Below are 21,095 nucleotides of genomic sequence, written 5' to 3'. Positions count from 1 at the left end.
AATTCCATTGTCGTTTTTTTTTGCAAAAGTATTTAAAATTAATTAATAATTAAAAAAAAAAAATTATTTGTTTATGTGTTTATGAAATATTTATCGAAATTTGTATATATATAAATCCTTGGGTTAGCTAATTATGTATGGGCAATGCTATAGCGAGTAGCCCTAAAAAATTAAGGGTGTTCCCTACTTTTTACGAAATTTTGGTGATATCTTCTCGATTACTGGATACTTATTACTCGTATAATAATCTTACATATTGAATGAGGAAACCTAGAAGGGTCTTGATAGCTAGTGGCAAATATTTTTTGTAAATGCTGCTCTGAAAACATTGAGATATTTTTAATTTTTCTGATTTTAAATAACAGTAATGGTCTCACAAAATCTTTAGACTGAATATGATGTCGAGACACACAATACATCCCAAGCCGCAATCCATATTTTGTATAGAAACTCCATTAATACTGTTACCACTCACCGAAGATACAAAATATCACGTCTTAGCTTCGAATTAACGCTTTTGGAACTCTTTATATAGTGTGACATGAAGAACCAATGTTTTGGAAATGATATATTAACGTTACAGGCTGTTAAGATGAATATCGAAACGTTACCACAACAGTGGCGTCTATGTAACCGGAATAGATTCGCTATTTCTCCGGCCAAAGACTGTCAACTCGGCAGCAGTTCTCAAAAATATTTAGTCCTGATGAATACTATTTTCTTCATATAATTTTAGAGTAGATCTTATTGTTTCGTTCATAGACTTGTATGTATGTATGCCGTGATAACATCACACATCACATTTAAACACAAAAAACAAATTTCTCGGCCTCCCAACCGTCTTCACACATTTCACTGAAATTTCTACAACTTATAATTACAATTTCGATTAAACTAAATTGAAACTTCAAGATGAAGTCATGGAGATGTATATAATCAACGCGACGGGCCATATATGTTTGTACATACATATACAATATATGAACAAAATGAAAACAACAAAAAATGTCATAAACGCCTTTTTGTGCTTAGGAGCAGCGCTGTACAGGCAATTGCAATCCTTGTGCAAAGTAGAAGTTCATTGTATATTTGTATGAGTGTGTCTGTCTATATGGCTGAAATCATCCCCTTTTGTGGCGTTGACTTTTAATTGCATACTTTTATGTAACATGCGCAGAGTGGCGCGACAACAACAACCACCAACACAAACGAAATATGGCCTGCGCATACATACAACAACAGCATCAGCTCCTTTTAGCCAATTGCTTTGCTTGCTTGCTTGTGTAACTGTACTGTAGTACATAAATGTGTGTGTGTGTGTGTGCGTTTAGGTAACGCTGCCGACGTTGACGCGCTGCCGACAAAATTGATCCTTGCTGCCGCTGTTAACGTTGTAACGCCGGCAGCATTACAGTTTTCCGTTTTTTTTTTGTTGTTGCAGTTCACCGGCTGCGGCGCATCTAAAGGCCGTCCATTTTTGTGCTGAGTAATACAGGAGATAGGCGTGGTTAAATAGAATGATTGATTGTATCTTTTTTTCGTGCCACACATGCATATGTGTGTGTGTGTGTGTGTAACAACAGCTTGCCACACAGTTGTTGTTGTGGCATCATTAAAGCGTCGGCAATCTCTTATGTGCACAGCCGTCGTCGCTACATGTGCATGCTTTCAAGTTATACAAGCAAGTAGGAAAAAAGCGAAATTTTACTTTTTTGTACGCATGTATGTATATATGTGTGTGTGTGTATGAACAAGGGTTGGCCGGTGAGTTTTTTCGTTGAGAAAATTCTTACATTTTCATTATTAAAAATGCGCAAGCAAATTGAAAGAAATTCTATTGAAAATGTCATTTGACATTTAAGTGCGACACAAAAACAGAGCAACAACAACAACAGCAACAATAAAAAGTCAAATGTAGCAAGGCAATTGAAATGATTGTGCTCATGCAGAAGACACTGGCACATGTGACCGGCCACTCAATTGGCCACATTCAGTTTTCATTAAGCGCGCCTACTGAGGTAGTGCTTCGGCGGCGTTTCTTTCTTTATTAACAAAATATAAAAAAAATGTTATATTTCTACACTTTTTTGTTGCTTTGGAAAACAATTTAATTAAGCCATCAATTGTGTGTTGCATGCAACCAACGGTGCATACATATATGTAAGTATGTATGTAAGTATGCATATATGTATGTATGTACATATGTACTTGCAGCGTTTGCAGTGGCAAGTGTTGTGTCATGCAGCATAAGCATTTGACAAACAAACATACATACATATCTATCTACACATTTAAATATTCTACCTCTACTCTCCCCCCGCAACTCGTACTCGCACTTGTTTGATCTGTTTATTTTACGTCTTATGCAGCTACTTCATTCCTATATACACACCATATATGTATGTACATATATCTGTGAGTTACTCAGTTCCACGAATCCGGTCACTGTCGCCCTAACCGATTTTGACATGCAAAGATGGTCTCATCCCACTAATGGATGCGATTATGCTGCGATTATCTTTGGTTAAAACGTCACTGTGTGTTGATCCTTTTTGCGTTGGCTTACTGTCCGTCCATCCATTGCACATCTACTGCACTACTGATCCTCAGCAACGGCGCTACCTGTTGTGGTATTCCAACAACACCCATTCGTATTGGTTTCCTTCACCTTCGCCTCTCTCTCGCTCTGCGGTTGTGTTGCGACTTAAAACGCCTGCTTTTGTTCGACTGCCACGCCGCCGTTTAGTTGTCAGCTATTGTGACGGTACATTGTTGCTTTTGTTGTTGGGGTGTTGTAAGTTGTTGACTTGCGAAAGGATTAAGTGCGTCGGTGCAGCGTTAATAATGCATCATTAACGCTATAATTTGAGGCCGAGCGTGAATATGCAAAAAAACTATGAATATTCAATTTTGAAAATTTTTGCTTGGAATTTTGCAAAATTCTGGTTGTGTTTTCAGGCAGGTTGTTGAAACAAAGATGTATGTATGTACATATATGCAATAAGCATATAAAATTAAGCGGCAACAAAAATTGATCAGATGTGCGATTTGACGGTTATATTTTTGTTGGAAAATAATTTCTGATTTTTTTTTTTTTCAAAGTATTATTTTGTTAATAACAGCGCGTTTTGAATTTATTTGAAAGAGTTAAAGCATATTTTTGGCTTTCCTATATGGGATCTTTTCACAGTAATGAAATTACTGATCAACGAGCAAAAAAAGCTTCGGCCGCCAAGCTGATAGGGCCGGAGCCGTTTATTGCAGTAGGTCTTAATGACTTCAGGGGAAAAGTAAGAATCGCTACCCGCGTCAATTGCAGGAGCTCGTCACTCCAAATTATTTCTTGAGGGCTACAACCAGAAAAGGTTAAAGCAGTTGATCGGGCAAGCAAGAAACAAACTGTGATAATTACTGGCCACTTCAGACGAATGTGTGATCTGCATAAACAGGGGATCCGCTCGTCAGATCACTGCCGATTCTGCGGTCTGGAAGATGAGACACATGTCCTGTAATTGCAAGGAAAAGGATTCAGGCAATGGCCACTTATCCCTCTAGTGAAAGTATTACGCTCATTAGCTCGGGAACACTACTAAGCTTTCTTTATTTGACGGGGTTAAATGAGATACTTTGATAAGAGGCGAGGGCATAATAGATCATAGGTTACACTACGGTCTTCTGAGTTTTATTCTATTCTAATCTATTGGCAAAACACAGCCCATTAGAGATTCGACGCCATGTTTTTGCTTAGAACAATTCTATCGGCGATGCTGCATATACCATTATTACTAGTGATTTCCGTCAGAACCTTTTAATAAATTTGATTGGTTTGCTCACTTTTGAACCACAATTCAGCTCCAAGTCCAGTTTGTTAATAACCTTAATATAATTATTTTAATCCTCGACGTTAGCAATGACAAAAAAGCATTCCTTGAACTCAATTTTCCAAGATCTATTCACAAGACTTACATAAATATCAGTTACTTTACTTAGACTACTCTAGGGCTGTAGCCTTGAAACCGAGCAACCTTATAAATAGAAGAACTCGAACTTCTCTCTCTTCACATTTCTTAAGGGGTTATGAGGGTTTCAAATTTTCAAAATATGAAAAAAATTATTGTTTATTAAATAATGCAATATGTTCAAAATATTATCCAAAAATATCAAATCAATCCGAGTAATATTCTAAGAGATATACTCTTTGGAAGTTCCGCCCATCAGGACACGTCAGTTTTAAAGTAAAACTTTGAACGTGATTATCTCAAACTCAAATTTTTAAGTCGGTGGAAACGAGAATTCAAAAAGTTATGGAGGTTTGAAACTACAGCTAAAATTTCAAATAGATACCGGCTAAAGTCTCCGAGTACTATCGTGGTCCAAGATGAAAAATACAGTTTCGATAAACCTGTGTTGGAAGTTTTACGTACGAAAGCGTGCACCACAGTTGAGACAGGGTTTTAGTATTCTACCAATTCAACAATTTGACGGTGTTAAAAAAATAACGGGAATTGTAAAATTTCACGGGTTTGGAGAGTCCATAAGTCGAATTTTAAATAAAGAGCACCTTAAATGGCTGTCGGTTTATAAGTATACGAGACATCTCTGAAAGAGACTAAGGCGATTCCAAAAATCGGGTTTGTGAAGTGTTTCGACGTTTGGGAGAAACGCTAGCATGAGTCCATAATATGGAATGGTGACTATAACCACTTACTGAAGTTCCATTAGATATTTATGAGTTTGAGCTTATTTTTACTATACATCAAGATTTTATTAATGCTATATGTATGTAATTTAAGAACGATTGTATGAAAGTATTTTCAAAAATCGATTCACAGTTTTTCCGAATTTAAATGAATATTTTCATTTGCAAAATCTACTTCAGCTATTCATTGAAAATTATGTAAACTATTTACATATCGTTGTAAATATTCGTTGTTAATTCAGAAAACAACTGTAAAAGTCTCTGAACGCACTTGTAGTGGTGAGATAAGCCGTCGCTACTTTTTTCTTGTTTTTTTTTTTTTTTAACGCGCAAAACCAAAAAAATACTGTTGCTCTATTTGCAGATATTTATTTATCAGAACAATTTTACGACTACAACAGCTTAATCTTAACCAAATGGACCCAAAACAACTGAGAGCGTGCACAAACTGCGTAATGAACTGAATGTGCGGAAAGAGAGTTCAAGTAGAAACTCTTTGAATTTCAGTCAGGCGATGCCGAAGAGTCTTAATGCAAAATAAAAAAAAAACAACAAAATCGTTTACTGATAAGCAATCTCTTTCACAATTAATGACGCTACGCCGCAATGAAGCGCCGAACGTTTTTTTGGCGAGCTCAATGTTGGAAATACTCATCGGGCTTATCTTGCTCGCCAAGCGCTTATCAGTAAACATATTCTAAATTATAAGTATACATATTTATGTGGAGAAGAGACGTGTCTCAGTTATAGCACACATTTCAGGGCAACAGTCGTTACTCAGACGACTGTCGCGAAGAGTATTTTTACCGAAGAGTCGGTAGTCTAGGCATGCCCATGAAATAGTCTCTTAAAACCATCGCATTAAAAAGACGTTTTCAGTGCTTGCGGAGAAGCAATTGTATATATTTTATAGACACATTTCATAGACAAAACAATATTTACGAAATTTTCAATAAAAGTGAGACGAGACAGTGTACGAGCATTTACGAAGTGTGAAGGACAATCAATTTTCAGAATTTGTGATATAAGTGAAATATTGGTATTTCCAACGTGAAAGTGCTATCTTGAAATAACGCAGTTATAATCTTAAAAAATGAGAACTTTCATAAACACAGTGGGTTATTTTACATTAACTGTTATTATTATTGATATACTTTTTTTTTTTTGATTTTGTAAACAACTTGAGTCATGTTAGCCAAAGAAGCCGTTGGTTTATATACATATGTATATATTTATTATTATTTTTATATATGTATATACCGATCGGCATGGAATATTCCTAAATTGTTTCATCAACACAACGCACATATTCATACATAGATACCATGCCATACATATGTACATTTAATAATTAAGAAAAAAAATAACTGTATTTGTTTTTGTCCACCACGAGGGTGTACTCAAACTCAAACCACCTACTACATTCCATTCCAGGAGAGCGAAATTATCGATGTGCTCTGGAAGCAAGATGTCGATTTGGGTTTTCAATTGACACCACCGCATCTATTGAATGCAACCGCTAATAACGGTGCAGGTACAGGCGCCGATGACGATATTGAGAAGTTGAAAGCGCTGAAAGAGCTTAAATTAGATAAGGTAAGTGTTAGCAGCAGAGCAACAACAGGAGCGGTAGCGGCGGTGGGGGTGGCGGCTTTATCGTCAGTGTGTAAATTGGTTGAAAAGCATGCGATAAGCATGTGCTTTGGCCGCTCTTTGATAGCGCGAAGGGGGTAAAGAGTGTGCGACGCAGACTTGAAAAGCACGCAAATGTGATGTAGAGCACTCATTTTACAGGCAGGTGAAATCGGTTTCCATTTAAGGTTTTTATTTTTTAAAAGTTCCGAATCGGTAAACCGATATCATGTCGGAGTTGAATTAGCTTATTGTGGATTTGGCGTTGGGTATGAGGTGATCTTGTTTTTAAACTTTAGAAGATTTGCAAAAATATGGTTTATTCGGAATTCACTAAATGAAAATCAAAATTAAAGCTCTCAAATGAAGACGAGAATTTATCAAACCTTTTTTGTAGACGTCTTTATTTTTTATAAGCCCATTTTTGAAGAAGCTGAAAAGTGATATTTATAGAAGAACTGTCTCAGAAAGGGGTAATTCTTGCATGTAAAGCTCTTAAAAGCTCACAAATTCCTTATAAATATGTTCGAACTAAGTATTTAGAAATTATATAATACCATCTTTGAATTATATTTGTAAATGCTTCTTCTTTACAAAAATGTATTAGAAATTAATACAAAGGTTCCAAAAAATATCAGATTAAAAAATACCTATTAATTTCTAAGAATATACCCAAAAATTAAAAACTTTATTCGCTTGATTCTCATAGTTCTGAGCTAAAATTTAAATTTATTATTTAAAATTGACTTATTTATTTTCATTAAATAGCTAAAAATTACAAAGAAACTTCAAAGTCTATAATAATATATATATAAGGAGTATATAACATATAGGGTCCAAAATACCCCACGACACCAACTATAGGTTAATATCTGTCTACCAGAAATCATATACAAACGACAGAGACTTTGAGCAAGCAAGCAAATTACGCTGAGATTGACTTAAATTTAATAAAGACACGCTCTTAAATCCTCTAAGCTAAGCAGGGCGCTCAAATCAGAATCACTTATACCCAAACGAAATGAGGGCTGAGCGCAAAAGATCGCTGATCTGCACATGAAATGCGCTCAAATCAATGATAATAGATTTAAAGTGAATTTCATTTGCTAAAAACTCAAGTGTTACTGACTAACTAAGCGCAGATTCAATGTGAAATTCGGAGAGTTTAGTTGTAAATATTGCTATATATAATATACGTATTAAATAAATACATAAAGTGAGTGTAGCATAGCAAAAGGCATTTGATAGAGAAGCGCAAAGATGTGTTGGTTCGAGCCAATATTAAAAGGATTCGTGAAGAAATCACGCAATCTCATAAACACAACGAAGTCGAAATATTATACCTATACGAAGAGAGGACGTACCTATGTATTGAAGCGCAAGGTGAAAGAGGCGGCTATTTAAGCGCCTGCGACCAACAGCAAATTCGCGACATTTTACATGTTTTTTTCTACAATTTTAAAAACGTATTATTTTCTAAAAATTTTATATTAATTTTACATCTGATTATGTTGTTGTAGCCAAGCTTTGAAGGCAAAGATGTGGGCGATGATGCTGGCGATGATGAATGGGCTGGAATACCCTTCACTGTGGACAATGAAACTGGTGAGTGTTGATGAAAATTTGTTGTTGTTATGTATAATTATTTCGTGAAAAAAACTGTGCAGTGCCGAATTTTGCCGAACATATTCGTGTTTGTGATTTTAAGTGCAGGACATGAATTAACTTGCCGAGTGTGATCGTGCATACGTTATGTGTGTGTATGTATGAGTATACGAAGATCAAACGTATCAAGTTAATGTGACTTGTGCGCAATTGAGTATTGAAAATTTTCCGATTTAAAAAAAATATATGTGTGTATAAAATTACAATAGCATACTAGTACATAAAAATTGTTTAACGATTTAGTATATGCAGTAAACGATCAAATGAAAATTATTTTTTAAATATTATCTTTTAAATAAAAAAAAATTAAATAAAAAAATGTAAAATTTAAAAGAAATTTAAATTAAAAAAAATTAAATTAAAAAAATTAAATTTTAAATTAAAAAAATTTACATTTTCAAAAAAAAAAAATTAAAGATTATGAAAACTGAAGCATTCGCTGTAGAGACTAATCTTTTTTATTTTATTTTTTTTTGCATAGAGACAGTCATCAGTATTCAAACGTAGAACAATGTTGTTGGTACTGCTCTATATTATATATATTCTATAATTACTTATTTATTGCATAATTTTTTTTATATAATAATTTATTATAAAAAATATATAGAATATGCATATATGTATCTATAAATTCATACATGCTTTTATACACATACATACATACATACAAACATACACAACACTAGAATATATTTTTATAACTGCGTAACTATTCCATATGTTATATATACAAAGATGACTATTTTTTCTTTGCATTGTTGTTGCTTATCTAGTTAATAACACTTTAATATGTGTTTTGTATATACACGTTTTGGTGATAAGCAATTATATATGGTCTAAAATATGAAGATTTAATTATTTGTAGATGCTTTATAGGCGCAGGGGTAAGAGTGTGGTGAGATTAAAAAAAATGAAAGTTTATAATTTTTTGTTTTTATCATTATTTCTTTTTATTTATATTAAATTATGATGTATCAAAGATATATCTTTTTTATCAGAATATTTTAAAATAAAAATACAAAGTTATATAATATAAATTTAAAATACGTGATAAAAAATAGTCTACTTATACAAAATAATCAATTACTTTGATTAATTTAAAACAAAATATATTTTTTAGAAACAAAAAATCCTTTAGAATTGTTTTAAGCTATATACTAACTAACCTAATTAAGTTAGTATGTGCTTCAATTTGCTATTTGATCCGAGTTGATACTATCTATGTCTTTTGTAATACTTCGTTTTTAATAACGAAGTTTGCAAATATTTATAAAAAAAGACACCATGTTTAGGATTTCACAATTTTTTTTACTAAAATAGTATGAACTTTCCTGAAAAACATATTATATATATAGTTATGTATGAACAAAAATATACTATGTATATATTTATAAGAAAATTAGAAACCAAACTTATATGAAATACAAGCCACTGATAATTCCAATCCCGTACATTTTTTCCGCTGCTTTCTCAGCTTAGGCCGATTCTACTACTTCTTATTGGAAATAATTATTTCTAATGATATATGTACATATCTACATATCTTATTACATATCTTCATATCTTCATTATATATACAGACATGTGAAAAATAATTGGGACACATGACACATGTCCCTATTATTTCGCACACTCAAAAACGATCTTACTTCATAAAATGATCAACATTTTTTCTTTGATAACGGTTCTTTACTTCACTGACATCCCAGCAAACAATTGCATGTTACATTTTTGATAAATTTTTTATTTTATTTTTAATTTTATTTTTTACCTATTTACAAGCAATTGCCCCTATTATTTTTCACATGACTGTATATATATACATATTTCAATTAAATTCAATATATATAGAGGACAAAAAACCTTAAAACATTAAACTTAAACTTTAAACTTTGATCCACCTAGTGCTTATTTGAGAATATAAAAAAAAATATATAGCAGACATTGGACGATGAGCTGATGATGAGGTGATGATATAATTCTCAGAATCATGATAATATTAAATCTTTACATAAAATTGTATTATAAAAGAAATATAACTTTGAAAATGTTTCCCCTTTTTTACAATGTCATAAATACAATGTGCCCTCTATCCACATTCTCTACTGTAAATGAAAATACAAATGACTCATTTATTTCCACGATTCAAGTGAAGCGCTTATCAAAAAAAATGGATCATGTATCTATAAATGTACATATATTTTGTATTTATATAGAAGCTTAAAAATGTATATTACCGCAGTTAATTAAAGAAATGGATACAATATAACTAACACCTGCTCATGTGCCGCCCTTATTCACAACGACGCAACGAACAGCAGAGCTTTCGCACATACTCTCTAACTAACTAACAGTAGCGCCGATAACTCGTATAAATATTTGCTTTTTTTAATTTATTAGTAAAACTTTCATTACTAAAATTATATCTCTTCATTAACGGCGAAGCGATAAGCGTGCGCGCTACTTGGAGCTTTTTGAACTTTCTAGTTTGTGTTTTTGTGCGCCCGCTATCACTCTTACATACATATGTACATACATATTTACATACCAACAAACAAACACGTTTCAGCACAAGTGTGCTTTTCGGCCAACTTGCCTAGAGTCCTGCCTCGCTTAACGCTTACAATTAATTCCGAAAGCGTCTATTTTAATTGATTATATACATATGTATGGGTGTTTGAGTGCATATTTGTCATATAGTTTTGTACTTTCGCATAATTTATTAGCATATGCATGGATGGCCTCCAAGGTCCGAAAGCTGCGGCGTGTGAGATCTCTTAAAATTCTAATTGAATACCGCTGCTGCATTGCATGGAAAAAATTTCGATTTTTTCTACAAGCACTTTTTCCGATAAGAAATTTAGCTGTGGAGGAGCGATAAGCAGCGATTTTTAGATTTTTATTATTTTTCATTTCATACAAATTCTACACTTTTAATCACCGTCAACAGACACGAGTTGTGACTATGATTTTTTTTATTATTGAATTGTGTGTATGTTTGTATCTTCGTGTTTTGTGTTATTTTTTACGGTATATTCTATAATATATATTGACATTTTGATATGTTTGTAAAGCTTTGTTGTTATATGATTCAAGCTGTGTTCGAAATATGCTTCATTGCTATTGTTTTGTAAATAAATATTTACACGGTAAGCGTCGTCGAATGTCTAGCTATTTTCAAAGCTCTAACGAGACCATGGGCATTCTACATATTTGTACAAAGCACTCCGTAATAAATATACGTTTTTAATTCTCGTCATATTATCATAAAGGGATTTATATAAATATACCCAATTTATGTGATCCTCATCAACATAATTCGATTACATAATTCACTATTATTTTTACAACAAATTTATTTTTATTTTTATTAACTTATCAATTCAATATGACGTAGGTTATAGAGTAGGTCAATTTTTGATTTGACACGCTGCATATAGCTTGAATAGGAATAGAGCTGATAACAAGATAAACGGCATCGGAAATCATAACTTTTTAGTGTGGCTTTGGGTTTAAATATTATATATAAATATATTTTTTTTGTATTTTTAGCAATATTGTTAGACACTGAGTCTGCAACGACCTTTAGATAATACTAAAACTCGTCGTTTTTAACAAATCAAAAAGCTCATTATTATAAAAAGTAAGTTGCTTAAAAGTAGATCCAGTACATTATTCACTTATTTAGTGTAAAATTTTTAACCGTATTCTATCTTATCTCCTAAAATCATATCTCAGTGGTTCCATTGAACCTATATAAATAAGAAAACTTTGTCGATAGAGTTCTTGACAATATTATCTTTTATTACTTGAACAAAGTTATTGCAGTTGTTTCTCAAAGAGATATCGTCAACCGATGATTTGTGTCAACATATGGTTCCTATACGCTATGATTTTTTCGATGATATGTTTTCGGTAATTGAATTAATAGGTTAGGGGTTGTCAGAGACACGAAAAAATTAAATTAAATCATGGTTTTTTAGAAAAGTAAACTTGAAGTCACGAAAATTTGAAAAAAAAAAATTATAATTTCCAAAGTTATAGCTGTTGCGGTGACATTCATAAGTCGTTGTAGATTCATCTAAAATCAATCGGATAAGAAAAATTAGTTTTATAAATAGATAATCCTGGGCCAAATTCAAAAATTAACAAAATGGCGGCCTCACGATTTTTTTCTAGATTTGCGTGAAAAAATCAACAGTTGGTCTTAAAAAATCAAAATTTTTGAAAAACAAAAAAGCTTTGTTCAAACCCAGGATTATTATGTATTCTAAAAACTGTACAAATTCCATTCAAATCTACTAAGCGTATTTCGAGTTACAATTGTCACCAGTTCAAAAAACCAAGTTTTGAGAAAAACGCATTTAAGGGGGGGGTAAGGTTTGACAACTTTTTTTTCTTCATTATTTTTTTTATTTTTTTCCTGAACCATCAACATCTCAAGAATATTGTGTTAAAATTTTAGGTCATTCGGAGAAAAACTAACGAAGTTACAGCAGGTTGAATAACGGTACCTCCAGCTACGTGCGCTGAGTGTACAAAACTTTGAATCGATTTTCCCAAATATGTCATTTTTAAAATCGGTGACCAGCCTACAGAAAAAACTACTGCATCGATCGTTTTGAAATTTTGAACAAATATTCTACATATATATAGCTCTCGAATGACGTCGAGTTTTTCCAAAAGTTTTAATTTCTAACAATTTTACAATAACAAATAGGTCGATTTTTTCGTCTAAAATCGTAATTTTGGCTTGAAAATGGTACCAAAAATTGAAAAATGAAAGATTAAAAAAAACTCGACGTCAATTGAAAGATAAACTAATAAACTAAAAAAAGCATTTTGATTTTTTGATTTGGGATGATCCAGTGATGCTGTAGGCTGATCACCGCACAAACACTTTTTTTCGAGGTGCCTTTATGAGATCGACGATAAATCCGTTATTCCTCGCTATTTTTCGATAAAACTTTTTTTAAGTATCCTTCAAATGTTGTACTTTCATATTATAATAAGTAAATAAACCAACAGCAATAATTTTTTCTAAAAAAAACCATGAAAAAGGGTCTTTTTTCGACGAAACAAACCTTACCCCCCTAAAGTTTCACACTAGCGTGTTGGAGTGCCCGAGCGCTCTTTGTTATTTGTCGAATAACTCGAAAATTAATTATCGGATCAACTTCAAATTTTCAGAGAATATTAGATATTACACTTAACGAAAATGCAAAAAAATAGATTTTTTGAAAATATTGACTACCCCTAACCCCTTAGCTAAACAGATCCATCATTTCATATTTAAAAATAAAATTATTAAATCGGCATTTATGCCAATCGTTTTCGATTAACAGTAACAAGTTGACAGAACGCCTTGATGACAGACCCTGTAAAGATTTATCAGAGCAACGTACTGTTAATGCAAGAAAAAATCTCAAAAATATAAAGATAATAATATTACAATAATAACAACATAGATCACCACAGAGTATATGTTATGTATCTATGTATAGGGACGATGTTTTCCTTCGACACTTCTTATCTATTAGAATCTCATTCACAAAATCTTATCAGACCAAAAATAAGTTTAGTCAACTTTAAAAACTATTAATAAATCTATTTTAATAATATTCTAATAATATTCTCGAGTACTTATACTATTAGGCATTAAGCACACAACATTACAAGACATCAAAAATTATCTTCGTCTTAACCTAAAAATGTAGAAAACTTACGTTGATTAATTAAGCGCTGATTTTTTATTATTTGATATATAGTTTACATAGATAAGTATGTATATATGTACATTTGTGTATCTGATATAATATATCATACATATGCATATTTAATATGTCTACACACGTGTCTCCAACACATCTGCTCCCAAGTGATCCATCTTATATGCAACAACTCATTTCCTTTGTCCTTTTGTACTTTGATAAGAACTTTCGCTGGCTCACCACATTGCCATTTGATATACACTGAATACATACATACACATGTGTAAGTAATCCAAAGGAGCAAAGAAGTTGTTTTTTTTCTCCAGATATTAGAAAATGGCGTAAATCTCGCATATTAAGCAGCATTCAGCCGCACGCAACGATAAATCAGCTCAACTTCATCCCCCATCCACAACACAAACATCACCAATCAAATGCCGCATATGGCCAGCCTGCCTGCCTGCTTTTACCCCCACCCACCTCAAACACACAACTGCTGGCATGTCAAGCTGTCGTAGTCGGCGCTCGTATCCCTTGGTGGCGTTGTGGAAAATAAATGACAGCAGGCATTTTGAGTTGACAGCCACGTAAATTAAAGAAAAATGAGCTTTTTTTATCAGCTACGGTTGCCTGGGTTCGCCTAGCAGGCATAAGAGGCTCGTGCTGTCGTGTGGGGTTTGGGGTGCCACGCGCCCGTGCGGCCCACAAATAACAAGCTCCCTTTAGTGTAGTGTGTTGTGTTGTTTTTATCAGTTTTTCGGTGTTCGTGCGCCTTTCTAAATTCAGCGGATTTATATTATGTATGTGTGTGTTGTTGTTTTTCTTTCTCACCAATCGAAAATAATTGCGTATCAAATAAAATTTCGTGGAATTCCATTACCAAAACACAATTTAATTTATTTTTTTATTATTATTTTTTGTTGTTTTTGTTGCGCCAGTGGGTGGTTACATTATTTGTGTAGAGCCTACTGCTACCAATATTACTAATATATGTACTTTCTAACAGTTTTTTGTTTTTGTTTGCTGCTATTAATTTTTTTTGTATTTTTTGTTGTATTTTCTTTGACTTGACATGCACGCACTCATCAAACTTTATCAGCAAAGTTGCAATAGCTGCGGAGCGAGGGGCAGTCTTGCGTGCAGACGCGCGGGCGCATGTAGACATTCAGCGCCCAGTGGCAGTATCGGTTGCTCCCTATTGTTAAAGACAGCCTGCACCACCCATGTCAGGTTCGCCTCGCTGCCGATTGCCGCTGGCCGACTGTGTGCGTGCCGGTGCTTAGCCAGCCAGCTAGCTAGCTGCCACTACCGCCCGCTGCGTTGAATTCTCTATTTCTTGGGCATCTCGTTTCCAACTTTTCCTTTTGTTCAATTTTGTATTAGACCGTGTGTATGTGTGTGTGTGTCGTGTCTTTTGGTAGCAACGACAGCCGCATAGAGCCCGTTTGAGAAATGATCGCAAGATGATTTGCCAAAAAAGTTGCTTTTGCCTCGTTCTCAACGAACCACGACAGCGGCAGTAACGATATGTTATTTTGGCCTATGCCAGCAAATGTGAGGCTGAAATTGGTGCTAGGGACGACGGTACAGTGCTTTAGTTTTGAAGTACTCGTAGAGAGCAGCTGAAAATTTTAGTCTAAATTTTAGGTCTGCAATTTCAACGCTTCACGAAAGGTTCGAAAATATGGTTCTTAATTTGATTAGTTTTTGAAGAAGGCGTAGGAAATCCATTTAGAGTGTGTGAGAATATTGTTTTCTCTATTCCACGTCCTAGAAACTTTCACGCATTCAAAAGAAACTTTCTCAGTTGAGATAAAGTAAAAATATTGATTATTGAGAAAAATAGTTCACAAAAACTTGCACAAATACTCTGAAGTGTCTTTTTTACATTAGAAAGTTTTTTAAAAATCTTTAATGCTTTTTATCAATAAATTATTCATCAAAAAACAACCTCCATTAGATAGAATAATGGAGAAAACACATTTAAAAACATTTTTAAAAATGTTCAAAAACTTTTAATGGGTTTACAATTTTTATAAAAGCTTTCACTCTTTTCAGAGATTTCTCAAAAGCTTTCACTGTTTTTTACACAACCTTTCACTGTTTTCACAAAAGCTTTCACTGCTTCCACAAAAGCTTTCACTGCTTTCACAAGAGCTTTCATTTTTTTGTTTGAGAAGCTTTCACAAATAAAAACATAATATTTTTCAAATATGGCAGGATTTGAGGGTTTTCGTAAATTAAGTGCGACTTTCACGACATGAAACTATTGATTATTACAATCGAACAGTAGCAAATGAAAGTATACACAAAACCATAAAATATTTATTGAAATTTTTTTATTAATTTACTTATCAGATTCTAAGAAGATACTCTTAAATTTTTATTTAGAATATTTATCTAACCAAATTATACAGTTAAACTATTTTTAGTCATTACATTCTCAACTCCACACCACTGTGCGACTATAACTGCAACTGACACCCTTCCAAGCGTCATGGGGCGGCATAAAAGCTAAGCATATGTTTGCCCATGTCTTTTACACACCCACACACACACACACATAAGTATTAAAATGAATATATTGGATTATTTGGCATGTGGCATATATCCACGATACATGAATATCTAACTTCTTTTGTTTAATTTACACAAGTTTTTTTCCTAATGCGCACGAAACCTTATTTGCACCCCAGAAAATCAGCCGACTTGCCTGCCATGCCAAGCCATGTTATGTGCTCTGACATGTTTGCTTTTCCCAAAGTACCCATATACCGACCGCTCACCCATAAATAGTATCTATGAAAGTACTCGTATCTATTACACATGGTTTGTTTTTGTTGTTGTGCCGCGTCTGCTGTTTACTAAGCTAGTAGCAGCAGTCAGCGATATATGCGGCAAGATGGCGGTCGTGACACGAAGGGGTGTTTGAAATGCTAAATCGGCACTTTTTCGATACACAACTTGTGCAAATACAAATAGTACGAGTATTTGATATTTACCGTTGATATTTAACCTAATTTTATTTGCATTCGCCTTTTGCCTATTTGCTTTTCGTGATCTAATAAGCTTTGATTGGACAATGACTTGTGTGGCAATAGTTTTGGGCTAACTGTGCAGAGGTCTTAATGTCAATTGGTTCGTGTCATATGTCCTGTGTGAGTTGTTGTTTGGCGATTTACAAAATGGTGGGTGCTGTAGGCGCATAAAGGTGATAAAGAAATTGTATTAATATTTGTTTGATTAAATTTAATTTGTTTGATTATTGTAAATAAATTATAAAAATATGCTTGCATTGTGATATCGAAGAACTCATGAAAAGCCTTCAGTTAAGCGATAGAAGGCAAGGCGACAATTTTTGCTTCCGAAAAAGATATTATATTAGTAATAATATATATATCAAAAAATATTGGAAAGTAGTATTTATCAGAGAATTTTATATTTAAAATTAAAGTTAGAATATTTTTATATGAAAGTATATACATATGTATGAATGTAACTAACTTGAACTAAAGTTATCAATTTTTGCTGTAATATCTATAGCAGGGCTCTTAAAATTATTCGAATAACTCGAAACCCGATTATTCAAATATCCAGTTTGTAATGCCAAAGACAGACTCATGGTTTCTGTACTGCGATGTGTACTGCAATAAAAGCTCTGGAAACCATATACCAGCATAGTGACACACAAGTAGTATTGTACTATGTTTACATCCAGCAGCTGATAAAAATAAATTCAAGCAAAATATAATTATGAATAACAGGCAGGAAAATTGATCCTGACTTAGTTATAACTTTAAACAATCTTAAAATATTATTGTCCAATATAATTATTACATATTACATATTTTTCACATATTTTTTCTTTCAAATTCTGTTTTTTGACTTCAATTAATTTTGAATTTAATTTATTTTCTGTATGTCAAAATGTCTGAAAACATATGATTGTGGCAGAAGAGCTTAAAGCTTTCGGTGTGCTCAATGCAATCCATTGTAGTACATTCCACAACACCACAATATTTCAATGGTTTCTAGAACTCTATTGTAGTACGGAACACCATTTGCTTTCAAACAAAATTCGGAAAACCGGTGATACACATATGGTTTCTGAAGTATACTACAATATGTAATACACGTATGTCTCAGGTATATAACTGCTTGTCTGAATATTATCCGATTAATACCATTCGAATAGTCGTAACATTGCAAATAGTTGCTCTTTGGTCGATTAGTCGAATACCAAGAGCTCTAATCTATACTCCTTCTAAGTAAATTTTGGGGCAAATGATTTCCGTGAAAAAATTTAAGTGGTTTTATTTGTTGCAGTCGGTCAAAAAACGATTTTTGTATTATTTTAAAGTATACGTTCTTAAGAATGCTATCTTTTATGGAGATTTAAACAGTAGAAACGAAGTTATAGCCTTTTGCATGTTACTACGCTACACTAAATTCCTATTTTTTCAAATTTTTCGTAATTTATATATGTCGTGTTCCTGTACGATTTAATTTTTTCGTTCAAATTTTCATAACAAAATTGTTTTTTTTTTCAATACATTTCATCCGATGAAAAAAATACGTTTTTTGAGAACATCATCACCGTTGTTTGCATTTTTTCTAATTTCAATGAATCAATCAAGGATCACCACAAGTCCCATACAAACGAAATTTGCTTGGTCTTATGTTTTCAATTGTGCTGATAGACTGGAATCGTAGTCGCGACAAGCCTCTTTGCACAAAAAAACGTGTTTGACAATTATTGGTATTTTTAGACAATTATTAGTATTATTTAGTATTATATTTTTGAGCTGATTTTACAGATTAGATATTGTACTGCATACAGAAAATCAAAATTTCACCCTTTTCCCGCACCTCAACATATACATATAAAACATAATTAGTTATTCTAATTTAAGGCAATTTAGATCACATACATATATGACCTTTTGAAATACAGTGGAACTTCCATAACTCGAAGTTCTCCATAACTCGAACTCTTGAATTGGCAATTGAAGTCAAATTTCATAGAAATTTCCTTCCAAAAATCGAACTTTTCGACCAGGGCATCAGACAAAAAATAAAAGTTTACTATCGATGCAGGATTTTAAAAGAGTCCCTATATCCGTGTGTATATCTATATTTTAAAGCTTTTTTTGTGGATTATGGTGATTCGAGTTAGAGAAGTTCCAGTGTATATCGATAACTGTACAAAAATTCTAAGTTTTATATCATTTCGTTCGCTGACCCTTGAGTTTGACTTTAATGAAAAAGCCGATATTGCAACCAAACAAAAAAAATAATTTATTTAAAATACTACTTTCAAAACTTATTAAATTTTTTTCACCCTATTTCGCTGTCATCTATGTATTTACGCTCCCATACAACGCAGCCGCCATTTTGTTCATCAGTTATTAGAAGAACGTTAATAATTTAGAATTTCCATTCTTTCCATTACGCAGCCTCCAATTCCCCATGGTGTACGTACTGCTTTTGTCTGCATAATTTTTCAAATTTTTCCAATATTTAATTTTTATTAAGATCATTAATTTTTATTGTAAACTACACGCTTAGCGCTGACCCTCGTCGACAATGCCTCGCCTGCTGCATTCTCTCACGCATATTCTAGCACTGAACAATGGCATACAAACAAACATATAGCAATAATTATGCTGCACACGTTTACAATCCGACAATCCCACAATCCATGGATATCAGTTACGATTATATGTGCTGCTGCTAAAATATTTGCTGATAACTAAAACTGCTGGTACTGGTGCTGCTGCTGCATTTTCCAATTTCTCTGCTAACAACCAACTTCCCACCAAGCGTTTATTGAACGCATATACCATTTCTGTTCGTATGTATGTGTGTATGTGTGCATGCAGTCGTTGCAATAAATGAAAGTCATTTTTGAATCTTTAATTCTCGACTTTTGTGTTTTTGTACGCCGCCTAGCTCGAAATTACCAATATCTATACTATACATATTAATGTGTTTAACTATCGCATGTAATGAAGTTGAAAGAAATTGAGAAAAGAAACGAAATTAAGTAAAATAAAAATTGGAAAATTTTTTGTTAAATCATTTACCATTTAATGCAGCAGGGAATTCGTATGCAAGCGTACATCTATACATACATATACATATGTAGTTGTTGTTTTTGTTGCATATGCGCGCCTGCAACTGCATTTTTCACACCTTTTGTGCGCCGCACAACGAGCAGCCAATGACAGCGCGCGTTGATATTCAAGTCAGTCAATAGTCGTTGGCTAATCGTGTTCACTTCCTTTAGAGCAGCAACAATGCTAGCAAATAGTAGCAGTCACTCATTCACTTTATGCATTTTATTCAATTATTTAGTTTTTTTCTTGGGTTTTCAAGAAAATGTCAACCTTTTTTGTGTCGTTAAATTGAGCTGTTACTTGCACTCAATTGTTTTTGCTGCGTTTTTGTTTTCCCAAAGAAAGTGCATTCAAATTTCTCTGCGTGCATGTGACTTGTAAAATATATTGATACGAGTATATTAGTATATGTATTTGAACTTTAGGGCTTCATTAGCGTTTGTCATCCATGAATTGACACTAATGATTTCGATATTTCTCGCCTTTTTATTTCTGTAGAAAAATGCATCTTCTTCTTCTTAACTGGCGTAGAAACCGCTTACGCGGTTATAGCCGAGTCCACAACAGTGCGCCACGCATCTCTCCTTTTGGCGGTTTGGCGCCAATTGGTAATACCAAGTGAAGACAGGTCCTTCTCCACCTGGTCCTTCCACCGGAGTGGAGGTCTCCCTCTTCCTCGGCTTCCACCAGCGGGTACTGCATCGAAAACTTTCAGAGCTGGGGCACTTTCATCCATTCGAACAACATGACCCAGCCAGCGTAGCCGCTGTCTTTTTATTCGCTGGACTATGTCTATGTCGTCGAACAACACATACAGCTCATCATTCCATCTTCTGCGGTATTCGCCGTTGCCAATGTTTAAGGGACCGTAAATCTTCCGCAAAACCTTTCTCTCGAAAACTCCTAGTGCCGTCTCATCGGATGTTGACACCGTCCACGCTTCTGCACCATAAAGTAGGACGGGAATGATGAGGGCCTTGTAGAGTTTAGTTTTTGTTCGTCGAGAGAGGACTTTACTTTTCAATTGCCTACTCAGTCCATAGTAGCACCTGTTGGCAAGAGTGATTCTGCGTTGGATTTCAAGGCTGACATTATTATCGGTGTTAATGTTGGTTCCTAGGTATACGAAATTATCTACAACTTCAAAGTTATGACTGTCAACAGTGACGTGGGAGCCAAGACGCGAATGCGCTGACTGTTTGTTTGATGACAGGAGATATTTCGTCTTGTCCTCGTTCACCACCAGACCCATTCGCTTCGCTTCTTTAT

At 33.6% G+C, this 21,095-nt stretch overlaps 1 protein-coding gene across 10 annotated transcripts in view; it reads left to right on the top strand.

Moving 5' to 3' along the window:
- The window catches only part of LOC105214570 (segmentation protein cap'n'collar), a 126,778-nt gene that overhangs the window by 46,535 nt on the left and 59,148 nt on the right, over positions 1–21,095 (top strand). For 7 of the 10 annotated variants that reach the window (XM_054230497.1, XM_054230493.1, XM_054230491.1 and 4 more), the window contains 2 exons: positions 6,134–6,295; positions 7,852–7,936. In XM_054230497.1, coding sequence (XP_054086472.1) covers positions 6,134–6,295; positions 7,852–7,936 — 247 coding nt within the window. Of the gene's footprint in view, positions 1–5,518; positions 5,814–6,133; positions 6,296–7,553; positions 7,715–7,851; positions 7,937–21,095 lie in introns of those variants that run through there. The other 3 variants (XM_011188074.3, XM_011188075.3, XM_011188071.3) reach the window with 3 other exon arrangements.

This window comes from Zeugodacus cucurbitae, chromosome 2, assembly GCF_028554725.1.
Source record: "Zeugodacus cucurbitae isolate PBARC_wt_2022May chromosome 2, idZeuCucr1.2, whole genome shotgun sequence".
Taxonomy (NCBI): domain Eukaryota; kingdom Metazoa; phylum Arthropoda; class Insecta; order Diptera; family Tephritidae; genus Zeugodacus; species Zeugodacus cucurbitae.
Note: the sequence above shows the minus strand (reverse complement) of the source record. Positions and strands in the feature narration are given on the sequence as shown.